Source organism: Scylla paramamosain, chromosome 10 (genome assembly GCF_035594125.1).
Source record: "Scylla paramamosain isolate STU-SP2022 chromosome 10, ASM3559412v1, whole genome shotgun sequence".
NCBI classification, from domain to species: Eukaryota; Metazoa; Arthropoda; class Malacostraca; order Decapoda; family Portunidae; genus Scylla; species Scylla paramamosain.
The window spans coordinates 17,961,932-17,974,942 of record NC_087160.1 but is presented as its reverse complement, the minus strand read 5'-3'; the positions used below and the strand labels follow the sequence as shown (position 1 = coordinate 17,974,942).

Genomic DNA, 13,011 nt, shown 5'->3' with positions numbered 1-13,011 from the left:
ACTCAGTATGTGTTGACACTCACTCAAGCTGCTACTAATGGAATCAAAAGATAATGTCAGTGGATCTATTATGGTGATTTTCTTATCATACCAAGTATCTAAATATGTAGCAACTTACCCAGTTTGTAATCATTGTACACCTCAAATGTTCGGATGCCTGTGTACTCTGCCTTGCCTCCAGCATACACCCCTTCTTGTTTGTCAACGTCCATCAACATGTGGCCAGAGAAAGCCATGGTCTCATTGTAGCGACGCCCCTCGCCTCCGTCCAGCATCAGAGTGGAGGTGGATCCATGGCGCTCAACCAGGACTGAGTGCCAGATGCCGTCATTCACAGCTACTGCTGACAGCCACAAGTCATGTTCTTCTGTTCTTAGACTATTGAGGTTGTATCGGAAACGTAACCTTCCGTCCTTGATCTCAAGGATGCCATATTCCCTGTTGTGCTGATCAGATATTCTGAACAGCTCCCCATACTCCTGCCAGGTGCGGAACCTCAGCTGAATTTCAGTACTGAATGCATTAGGTTTGAAAGAAAGAGCATATTTCACATAGGACTGCGTCTCAAAGTAGGAGGAGTTTGTGGGTTCATCACACGTGGGTCCTGTCCAGCCAGGTTTACATTTGCACACTGGTTGGGAGAGAGAACCTGAGCAAACTCCATTGGGTCCACAAGTGGGTACTATAGAATTGCTGCGGCAGGCTTCCTCTAGCTGGGGACAGCCCATCTGGGTGTTGCGGTGCTGGCCAGGCCGAGCCAGGTCATACAGCTCGCTGTTCACCATGAGGTTTCTGATGCAACCACTGAAGAATTTGCCATGAGGAACGTGCGACCACTTGTACAGGCTTGGGTCTGGTGGTTCATGAGCACGGCCTCCCACTTGCAGGGGAGCATTGACATTAAGGTACTCATTGAAGGGAGGAATGGATCCAGAGGCCTGACAGCCTGATGCCTCAAAGATAGGATCACTGCCATCTTCAGGCTCCTGAACTTCTGCTGCTACACAGTGATCCACATCAATTCTCACCATCTGGGTAAGAAAAAAAAGAATGTTACCTGAGACACACAACAACAAAATATATCTATCACATTAAATTTTTGAAGACTCATCTCGATGGTGACAATGTTTGGAGTTCACAGTCATTATGATGGAGTGCTGGAGATATTTAGTCTGACATTTCATTTACTATTCATCTAGAGAGTGACATGATGGCAAACAGTAAACTTACCTCAGTGTCCCAGAAGATGTCGATGCGGTGCCACTTGCCATCATTCAGGCTGACTTTTGTGTTTACTCGTAGCTGAAGAGTTCCGGACCCAAAGTCTATGAGGAGTCTGGGTCGACCATTTTCAAGCTCCAAGGCAACGAAGTCTGATACAATTACCTCATCTGGCTCTGGGGGAGTTATGGGACCATTGTAGAAAAGGAGACCTTCAGGACGCCTGGTGAGGAACTCAAGACTGATGTGGGAGCTGTCACACATCTTAAAGGGAGGGAACCAGGCAAACCCATTTCCTCTGAAGGTGCGAGTCACCATCTGGCAGCGAGGTCCATCATACCCATCTGGACACCTGCAGTGCACCCCAGACTTGCCCTCAATGCAGCGCCCGCCATTGTAGCACGGGTTTGGCCGGCAGGATTCCTCTTGGGTGAAGTTCCTGGCACCACAAGTACACTCTGGCACAACTTCAGTTCGCACACCAACCAAAGCAGTTTTATTGGCATTGACCATGTAGGGCAGATTGGAGATGACTAAGTGGTTGGTGCAAGACCCTTCACATGCAACATTCTCATACAGGCACTCATCAATGCCCACCATAGTAATGTTGATGCCCACCTCAGCCTCTATGTCAGCTCGGTGCTGGAGGACCAATCCATCCAGCTTGATAGGCTGATAGTAAGGTGAACCGTGTGCTGAGAAACGTATGTCTGTGACTGGAGGCCGGAGTTGTTTGAGCTGTATGCTAAACACATCCACATTCTCCACCTTTGTCCCCATCAGCCGTGCAATCTTTTCCCGGAATATGTCCGCCTTGCTGCGCACCACTCGCTGGGATTTATAGTTCCATATTCTGATGAAATCTTCATCTGTCATGTTGGCAATTCGAATGGAGCCTGAATTAATGACTGCAATCTCCGGGATCTCCTTTACTGTCACAGTCACGTTGGCCTCCACATCAGTCTGGGTGTGTTTGCGGTCATACACGTGGAACTGCAGGAAGAATTTGCCGTCACCAGTGCCGCGCTTCATGGTGATCATGCCGTCATCTTCGTTCAGTTTGAAGTTTGGATGCGCCTCAATGGCCCAGTTGAACTTCTTGTCAGGCAGATCCCAGTCATCCAAGTCATACACATAGACTCGCCCAATGGGTGTTTCTGGTGCTTGACCTTTATAGTTATAAACAAATATTTCCTTTGAGCCGGGCTGCATTTTGTTGTCGTTTTCATCTCCAATGATGATGGTGAGGGTTGACGTGCCTGTCATCTGTGGTGTGCCAGCATCCTTGATCACAATGGGTACATGGTATTCTTTTTGAACTTCCCTATCAAAGGTGCGTAAAGAGGAGATGACTGCCATGCCATCTCCATTGGCCCCCTTTGGGATGTGCTCCACCTTGAAGGAGGCTCGGATTTCATCTGAAGCAGTTGAGTCCATTCTGAAGTGGAAGGGAGGTCCATTGCCCTTTGAGCGATCATCATCATCAGTGGCCAAGACTTCAACAATTTTTCTGGGAGATGTGTTCTCCGGCAGGACTGGGCGGTAATCCTTCAGGAACCTTGGTGAGTTGTCATTGATGTCTTGGACAATGACAGTGAGTGTTGCTGTGGCAGTCTTTGCTGGTGTGCCATCATCAATGGCCAAGATCTTTACTGAGTGGCGGGGATTTTCCTCCCTGTCTAAGCTTCGCTGGATCTTCACTGTTCCTGCGGCGTCGATGGCAAACTGCCTCCTCCGGTCAGACGTACGGTCAATGGCATACTGCACTTTGCTTTGCCCGCCCTGGTCTGGGTCTGTGGCCTTGAAAGTCTCCAGACTCTTCCCAATCTCAGCATTCTCAAACACAGGCACTTCAATGTTGGGCTTGACAAACTGGGGCTTGTTGTCGTTGATGTCTCGCAGCTCCACTTTGACCCATGAGTAAGCAACATGGTACTTCTCTGCATCATTATCTTCTCCCTTATCATTCACTTGAATCTTGAACCTGAATCCACCTCGCTGCATTGGGTCCTCGTAGTCCAGGGGCTGAACAATCTTGAGAGAGCCTGTGCCATCATTGTTCCTCACCATCGTGAACTTGTCTGCACCATAGCCAGAAGATTCAATAACCTTGTAATGGAATTTATTTGTTTCATCCTCATCATGAACTGTGACTGTAAGAATAGCCTGGTCAGGTAGAATGGCTCCTTCAGTCTCAGCAACCTCTGTCTGCCACTCCTCTTTGGTGAACCTTGGTGGCATATCGTTTATGTCACGCACTCTGATACTTGCTGTGCCAGTCCCTGCAAAAACACAACAGAATTGAAGCTTTAAAGCAGTATTCCTGAGAGGTATATACATTTTATTATGGAGAGATCACCTACAAGACTTCACTCACAGCTGAAGGATTTCACAGTATTTAATTAGATCTGCTACAGAAGTTTTTTAATTTTAGGAAAATTTGTATCTTGATATGAGTCAAACTAGTCATATGATCAAGATTAAGAATATATGTGTGCAGGATGGCATTACCTTTGAGTCCTCCTCCATCTACAGCCACCACCTGAATGGAGTAGTCAGGAGTCTTCTCTCTGTCGAGGCAACACACCGCTGTCTTGATCACACCAGTGTCAGGCTCAATCTCAAAGATGGGTGTGGCAGTGTTCTCATCAATCACATTCTTCTCAATGGAGTAAGTGAGTTTTGCATTGCTTCCCTCATTGGCATCATCATAATCTTCAGCTGTCATTGTCATCACCACCATGCCTTGTGTCCCATTCTCTGTCACGTTGCCAAAGTAGACCATCTGTGCCACCACAACAGTATAAAGTTCAGTTAATTCAACTAAGTCTAATAATGAGTGACTTGCAGAACATCTCACTGTGACTTTAAGAGACTTGATGAATATCACTTTATTTTCAAATTTTTAGGCTTTTTCATCTCATGACAAGAAACCATAACACTCATTATATTCTTCAATTAGTGGATATACTCTCTATACTCAACTAAAAGTTAATCTTATGTATTTGTTGGTAGCTGAGAAATCAAAATGTGCCCTAATATATAAATTACCTAATGTTATAAATGACAACAGACATCAACATTAAATAAGAGCCAGCATATTGCATCACACACGTACCTGAGGGAAGGTTGGGGCGTTGTCATTGATGTCCTTCAAGTTGACCTGGACGTCAGCGTAGCCCACCAGACCGCTGCCTCCCTCATCTTGTGCAAACACAGTGAACCTCCACTGTGGTCGACCCTTGGGGTGGTCCCGATCCAGAGGCTGAAACATATCTCTCATTAGTCATTTTAATCAATGAATGAAACTGTAATAGCATCTGACCTTGTGTGAGAAACTGCTCTGATATCCAATCTTACTCCTGCCTTTATCTTTCGCTTAAACCAGAATGCTTAAGCATAAACTAACATCTACCAAGAAAAGATGTTACCCAGTAGAATATCCAAAGCTCTTAATGTCATTCAAATATGACAACCTAGCATATGTCTGTACCTGTTTCATGGCATATGGAAGATTCTTAAATGCAATACAAAATCTACTTCAGCCAAACTTACCTTTCTGACAAAGATCTCTCCTGAAGTGCGATTCACTTCAAACTGTGACTGGTCGGGGTTCTCCACATAGATGCCTTGACCTGTGAGGAAGTACACGATGTCCTGCTCACGGTCGCGGTCGCCATCAGTGGCCACAACCTTCAGGGAGACACACATCATGTTGGACACTCTTCTCTACTTCATTCACTGGGAAATACTATAGTCACCTGGTTTTATCTCAGTTTTTTTTTTTTCCAAGTATTTGAAATCTGTATACAAAACTATTAAGGGAATTAAGGGAATCTAGACATAAAACTAAACATTGTGCTGTCTTCTTTCACAATTAATTTTGTTTCATGCAGGTTAGGACAACATCTAACATGAGCAAAGCATTTTCATGCCTTTAAGAGTGAGAAGAGCTGTCACTTGAAGAAAATAAGGATTAACTTAAAATTTAGGTAATGTGCTTATTTCCTCATGAAGCCTAAAATTACAACTGCAAGTTGCTTCATAACAGATGAAAGGTGAGTGCCTAAACAATAATAAACACAATATCTGGAAGAAATCAAAGCCACTACCTTCTATGAGAAACTGGAGAACTGGAACAAACTTACTCTGCAGAGGAAAGTCCCTGGCAATGAGACTCATTGCATGTGCTTGGGCTGAACTTTGATATCAAGAACTCCCAAAAATCTCTTCATAAAAATTAACTTCACTATTCAAATCTGATTTGCCTACTAATTCAGATTCACTTGGACCACAACAAATTGAGAAAGAGATGAAAGTGACTAATGAAAATGTAAATACAGCTCCAACTGATCTTGGCATAATCATTTGATTTAAAAAATTCCTTCTTTAGAACTGTCATTTCAACAATTATTTATTTCAAATAAATTCATACCTAATTATAAATAGCAATTTTTCCTTTCATTATTCATACCATCTGTGAGATCTTTATTTAACATCTTATTTATCTTTTAGTAGCTAAAAACACCTAAAAAGGAAAGTATAACATGCCTCTGTCCTTTCTTCCCTCAAGGACAAAGCTAATGGAAGGATGATGAGCAGTTCTACCTTGATGATGGGAATGGGCAAACCATCAGCGCGCTCTTCTTCAATTGTGGCTTCATAAGTGGGCCGATCAAACTCAGGGGGACGGTCATTGACATCGGCGATGAGGATGACGACCTTGGTGGTGGCCTCGTTGACACTATCCGTGGCTACTAGTGTGAGCTCGTACTGAACCACCAAACAAGCATCCAGGGAAGGAAAACGGAAAGGAGAAAAAAAAAAAAAAATAGAATGGATAGTGAAATGTGATACATGATGGGGACCATGCTCATTGCAATAAGCCAAACCAGCAAAATGTTGGGGGTAAAAACAAACACAAATATGGAAAATAAAACTGCTATCATCACATCTCCTTCACATGCACGTCACTGGAATGAAAAGTACATGGGGACAAAATAAATCAGCAAGTGCATCATTGGGCTGTTGATGTGGGTAGGAATGTGGATGGGGTGAGGGTGAAAAGACTATGGCACATAAGCATTGGTTTGTATTGTCACATGCACACATGGTTCCTCTAAACACCTTCAACTGTGTGGCTCTTGCTGTAGTTATGAGGCTTGCTTCAGGCCACATGACAGTGGTAGTAATAACAGTATGCTTGTTAATTCATAGTCCAATTGCAGTCCTCAGTAAAAGTACTCATAACCATGACAGCATAATTACACAGGAAGCTAATAGGTACAGTCAATCCACTGGATCAGGGATGAGTGGGCAGTGCATTAAGACATCAAGCCAGAAAATAGAGATAATAGAACAGAGAACATTGTGGGGGGTTGGAGAAGTGAGATTCTATAGACAGTAGAGACCTGAAGAATATTTTTAGGCAGGCTGCGATCATCTTCCTCTGTGATCTGCGTCTCATAGAGTGGCCGGTCAAACAAGGGTGGGTTGTCATTCACATCTTTGACATGAATGACAACAGTGGTGTGGTTCTCGTTGCGGTTGTCTGATGCCACAAGTTTAAGTTCATACTGGACATACAGAAGCCATTAGTTAAGAAGAGAACTCACCACTTTCATAGCTGCACATCCCAGATAATACCTGTAAATACTGGGATAAAAAAAACACACACTCCACCCTTGGAAATTCAGGAAAAAGAAATAGAGATGGTTAAGAGATTAACACAAAGCATAACATGTTATAACATATAGTGATGCCTCTTGTTATATATTACCATAAGCATGATGACTGACAAAAAAGTAACAGGAATTTACATATGTATGAATGACTGTTTGGTTCTCATCTACCAAACTTGTTGCCTCTTTCTCCAGTAGTAAGAACATTTGACACTTTCCTTAGGCTTTGGATTCCATAGTGTCTCTCCACCTCTTCAACTATTTTTCTTCCCAGACTATAGCCAATCCGATCCAAATCATAAACCTCCAACATTTTCAAGAGCATACTGTCTTCTAATTGTAATGGGTGATACCACAGCCAATTTCATGAACAAAGTGTACAAGGATGAGTGGCTTTCCATCACAATAATAGCATGAGAGGTGGAGAAAATGTGAGGATTCCCTTTGCCTAAAATAATTGTTAGCTTTTAGAGGCAAGTAAGCAATAATAAGTATGAAATGATTATATAGAGTATTATAATGTCATCCCTTTTGTAAAGAGAGACATCACCAATAATAATAATAATAATAATAATAATAATAATAATAATAACAATAATAATAATAATAATAATAATAATAATAAATAAAAAATAAAGTAATGTGAGAGAAAATACCTGTGGTACAAAAGCAAGAAAATTAAGAAAACAGATGTTTAATAAAAATTCTGGTAGTGCTGAGTCTCACATCATCCATTGCATCCTGAAACACTTGCAACACCACTATTTTGAATTCACAGGGAAAATAGCAATAAAGAAATAAAGCAATACTATAAATACACTCATTAGCAAACGTGTTGGCGGCTGCATGGATTGTAAAAAAAATAATCCTTTGTAAAAAAAATAGTCTTGTCTCTAGATTTAAGATAGAGCATCAGTGGAGGCAGAAAGCCATGATGTTGACTATTGGTACAAATATCAACAAATGTATCAATTCTGCAGTTAGTATACAAGTCATTCTCCACTTCTTCACTCACCCGTTTCCTTGTTTCATAATCCAGTGAGCCAGCGACATAAATCGCTCCAGTCATGTTCTTTACCGCAAAAGCTCCACCAATGTTGCCATTTGTGATCTCATATCGAATGCGTGAGGCTGGAAAGCAACAGGGAAAGTGAGCAACACATGATCTCTTTAAATGGTAAGGGGGATATAACATGGGTGACATAAAATTCTCATGGTCTGTAATCAGGATAGGACAAGAAATAATGAGTTCAAGCTTAATAAAGCTAAGATTAAAAAAAAAAAGATAGGAAGGAATTAGTTCTCAGGTAGAGTGACAAATTAATGGAATAGATTAATCAAGTTAGTTATGAACCATTAGGAATCTTTTAAAGATGATTAGATAAATTCACAGATGAGGATGATATGTGGAAATAAATAAATAGGTAGGTATGTTTCTACAGGGACTGCCATGTGCAGGCCTGAAAGCTTCTTGCAGCTTCTCCTATTTTCTTATGTCCCTATGTTCTAATTTTCCCACTACTTCCATGATTTGATATATAAATGGCAAGGCATACATAATATTACCACATCTCATTCCAGTTTCTTTCTCTCCCTCCTGCCCATCAGTTTACTCACATTCATCAAGATCCTTGGCAGTGACAGTGAGAACAGTGTGCTGGATGTCCTCATTCTCATCCACCTCAGCCTCGTACAGTGTCTTGTCAAAGAACGGAGGGTTGTCATTCTTGTCCGCAATGCCGATACGGATGAACTTGGTCACTGTAAGAGAAGATTTCAGGGTCAGAAATGAGCTAGGAAACAGTAAAATTAACTTAATAACTATAATATAGTATGTTGGGATCAGAAATTAAGTTGGTAACTGTAAAATTAATTTCATAACAGTAAGATAAGATTGCAGGATAAGAAAGGATTTCATAACTGTAAAATAAGAAAGACTTGGGAGTCAGAAATAAGTAGTGAAGCAATTATTTCATTTAACCCAAAGCAGACCAGCAAACTGCTCTTCTAGACAGGGTGGAATCAAAAGCTTTTCATCTCATCAACTCCTCTCCTCTGACTGACTGTCTTCAGCCTCTCATTGCTGCAATGTTGCATCTCTAGCTGTCTTCTACCGCTATTTTCATGCTAACTGCTCTTCTGATCTTGCTAACTGCATGCCTCCCCTCCTCCCGCGGCCTCACTGCACAAGACTTTCTTCTTTCTCTCACCCCTGTCCACCTCTCTAACGCAAGAGTTAACCAGTATTCTCAATCATTCATCCCTTTCTCTGGTAAACTCTGGAACTCCCTGCCTGCTTCTGTATTTCCATCTTCCTATGACTTGAATTCCTTCAAGAGGGAGGTTTCAAGACACTTATCCTTCAATTTTTGACTGCCGCTTTGGACCCTTTTTATGGAACTGGCATTTCAGTGGGCATTTTTTTTTATTGGATTTTTGTTGCCCTTGGTCAGTGTTCCTCCTACATAATAAAAAAAAAAAAAAAAAAACAATGAAGAGAATAATTCACAAAAGTTTTCTAAACATAATTATCCATAAGTATATGGTGAGGATAATTCATTAATTACTTGTACACTCCTGAATGTCTCATAAAGATACAATGTGTATGGTCTTACAAATACTTGAACCTGATTATTAAAATTTCAACAAGAAACATAGCAATTATGAGTCAACAGGCTGGCTCTGGCACATGCAAATGGGAATATTGCTGACACAATACAAAAACAAATAAATAAATGAATGATAATAAAAACACGAGGCCAAGGAGAAGCAGCATTACCCAAGCAATGTTAATGGGATGAAGCCTGTGCTGTGCTGCTCTTCATATTTACATTGAGAATTATTGCCTTGGCTGGACCAGAGACCTTTGACTGCCTCACCTGCTTTCCACTATCAGCTGGCACAATCTACAACAACACTCCTGTCTAACCCAAATTACACACACACACACACACACACACACACACACACACACACAAGAACCACCGATAGTAGAACAAAATATCTTAGGGGAATAATCATAAAGCCTGAATTTCTGTTTACTTTCTTTCCTTTCATTTCCTTTATCTTTTACAATCTCTGTTTTCCTCAAGGGTCTGTTCCAGTGCCAAAAACCTTTCCCAACTCACTTTCATTATCATTTTTCTTTTTTTCTTTATTGTAAAACACCATAAATCCTTTTTCTCCTAATGATTTCTTTAAGCATAAACTGATTAGTGGTTGAGGAGAGAGAGTTGCTGGTGAATACAAGAAAGCTGACTGATAATATGATGAAATGCTATTATATACTCCATCTGCTGCTATTACTCTGTATTTACAAGTGAATAGGACAGTTCTCATTCCAACTAGGCAGAACTATTAGTTACACCTGCTTTGCCTTCTGAATAGACAGACAAGGATGGAGCTAAAGGGAGGAAAAAGAGATATAGAATGAAAACAGGAGAGAAGAGACAAGGAAGGGAGATGTCAAAATAATAAAAAAAAAATAAAATAAAAATAGTAGAATAAAATAAATAAATAAATAAATAAATAAATAAATAAATAAATATATATATATATATATATATATATATATATATATATATATATATATATATATATATATATATATATATATATATATATATATATATATATATATATATATATATATATATATATACCAGAACTTTTAGAACAGCAAAGAAATCACAAGGAAAAGAAGGTAATGGAAAAAAAAAACTTGAATGATACAATACTATACTGCAGGGTAACTTCAAGTGAGGAAAAAAAAAAAAAAAAAGCTATAACACTTCTGGGATGAAAGGCCAAGAAAACAAGGAAGGTGAAAGGGAGTGAAGGGAGCAGAAGTGTGAAGGACTTGGTTAGCATACAGAACTGTTGACTTTCCTTCCATTTGTGCCATAACAGGTTCAAGTTCCTCTCTGGGTACACTTCTCCATCAGCCAGACATATGGTGACAGGCCACAGGGAAGACAGAGTAAGGAGGGGACACGGGGGAGGTAAATGTCAGAGGAAACACAGGGAAAATAATAATAAAAAAAAAAAAAAATGTTGGTTGAGGAAAGACAATGCATATATACAGAGAGGCAGGCAGGCAGGCTGGCAGATGGAGACGAACCCACATGAGAGGCACAAGATGAAAGAGACAGAAAAGAAGGGAAGGAAGGAAACATGTAGGTGGTTGCCTCTCATAATTCACACATGATTTTGATCATGTGTGTGTGTGTGTGTGTGTGTGTGTGTGTGTTATCTTCTCAGGGTGCTTCTAAGGGAACAAGACTGCCGCTGGTACATTAACCCCCCTTCCACCTGGTTTCCCTAAGTTCCTTTCCCTTTCTGTCTCTTGTTCTTGTACCCTCCCATTCTTTTCTTCCCTTTTTGTAGCATCTCTCTCTCTCTCTCTCTCTCTCTCTCTCTCTCTCTCTCTCTCTCTCTCTCTCTCTCTCTCTCTCTCTCTCTCTCTCTCTCTCGGCTGGCAAGTCAATGGTGCCCAAAAAAATAAGGAGTAAAAAATCTTATGGCAGTTCTGGGAGAGGGAAATGAGAAGAACGCTGGTGATGGTAAGAGACGATATGGTTTGGGCGGAGCAATGCGGGAAAAGGCGATGGGGTGGAGCAAAGTGAAGGGGATTTGAAGGCATCAAGTTAGAAGAAACAGGCCTTGGAAAAACAGCATCTCTCTCTCTCTCTCTCTCTCTCTCTCTCTCTCTCTCTCTCTCTCTCTCTCTCTCTCTCTCTCTCTCTCTCTCTCTCAGCAAAATGAATGAGATTATAGCTAGACTTTTGTCCAAGGTTGTTTTTAGAGAGAGAGAGAGAGAGAGAGAGAGAGAGAGAGAGAGAGAGAGAGAGAGAGAGAGAGAGAGAGAGAGAGAGAGAGAGAGAGACCACATGTTCATAGGAAGGTTGAAAGCACCCCCCCTCTCTCTCTCTCTCTCTCTCTCTCTCTCTCTCTCTCTCTCTCTCTCTCTCTCTCTCTCTCTCTCTCTCTCTCTCTCTCTCTCTCCCACTCCCTGACAAAACTTAGGGAGAGTAACGAGTGTCATCAACATACTGCCACTCACCCTTCCTCATCCCCTTCCCCTTTCCTCCATTCCCATCCTTTCCCCTTCACTCACCCACCTCTCCCTCCCCTTCCTCCGTCCCTCTTCCTTCAGCCACAAGTTCGATATTTCGCAATAAATTAAGGGTGAGGGGAAAAAGGATATTTCCCCAAAGTTTGCTGGTGATGGTGGCTGAGGAGGAAAACGAGGAGGAGGAAGAGGAGGGAAGATGAGGAAGAAGAGGAGGTTGTGAGGCTGTGTTGGTTTTAATACTCTTAAGAAATAGTTGACATTATCGCATGTGACCAGCCTCCTCCTCCTCCCTCCTGTTTATTACACTCATCAAGAAGACACATGAGAGAGAGAGAGAGAGAGAGAGAGAGAGAGAGAGAGAGAGAGAGAGAGAGAGAGAGAGAGAGAGAGAGAGAGAGAGAGAGAGAGAGAGAGAGAGGGGTGTATTTGTGTGTGTATGTGTTTGTGAGGGAGAGAGAGGGAGACGGAGAGAAAGACATGTCTCCAAACTTTTCTTTCTTAATCTCTATTTATTGTTGCTGTTTTACATGTTCCTTCCTCGTCTTTCTTGTTTCTTCCCGAGCTCAAAATTCTCAGCGTCAACTGATACTGCCACGATTGTATATTAATGAGGGGTGCCTGCTCTCTCTCTCTCTCTCTCTCTCTCTCTCTCTCTCTCTCTCTCTCTCTCTCTCTCTCTCTCTCTCTCTCTCTCTCTCTCTAAACAAGGTCAGCTGAAAGGAGCAATATGACTTTAGTGGAAGAGAGAGAGAGAGAGAGAGAGAGAGAGAGAGAGAGAGAGAGAGAGAGAGAGAGAGAGAGAGAGAGAGAGAGAGAGAGAGAGAGAGAGAGAGAGAGAGAGAGAGAATTACCAAATCTGCATACCTTTAGTTTTTAGTGTCATTACTATTATTACTATTATTCTCTGTTATTATAGTCACAATAGTAACATCACTAGTGGAGGCAGTAGTAGTCACTGAGGAAGGAAAAGAAGAGGAGGAGGAAGAGGAGGAAGGAAGGAAAAGAGAGGAAAGCGAGGCAGTCAAGTACGGCATT

General features: G+C 41.5%; 1 protein-coding gene across 11 annotated transcripts in view; it reads right to left on the bottom strand.

Annotated features, from left to right (window-relative positions):
- LOC135104279 (neural-cadherin-like) overlaps positions 1 to 13,011 on the bottom strand; it is a 113,721-nt gene that overhangs the window by 6,582 nt on the left and 94,128 nt on the right. For 6 of the 11 annotated variants that reach the window (XM_064011484.1, XM_064011491.1, XM_064011490.1 and 3 more), the window contains 8 exons: positions 8,520 to 8,663; positions 7,918 to 8,033; positions 5,830 to 5,994; positions 4,777 to 4,914; positions 4,340 to 4,486; positions 3,733 to 4,006; positions 1,231 to 3,503; positions 119 to 1,031 (listed from right to left, as the gene is read on the bottom strand). In XM_064011484.1, coding sequence (XP_063867554.1) covers positions 119 to 1,031; positions 1,231 to 3,503; positions 3,733 to 4,006; positions 4,340 to 4,486; positions 4,777 to 4,914; positions 5,830 to 5,994; positions 7,918 to 8,033; positions 8,520 to 8,663 — 4,170 coding nt within the window. Of the gene's footprint in view, positions 1 to 118; positions 1,032 to 1,230; positions 3,504 to 3,732; positions 4,007 to 4,339; positions 4,487 to 4,776; positions 4,915 to 5,829; positions 5,995 to 6,632; positions 6,798 to 7,917; positions 8,034 to 8,519; positions 8,664 to 13,011 lie in introns of all 11 variants that reach the window. The other 5 variants (XM_064011485.1, XM_064011492.1, XM_064011483.1 and 2 more) reach the window with 1 other exon arrangement.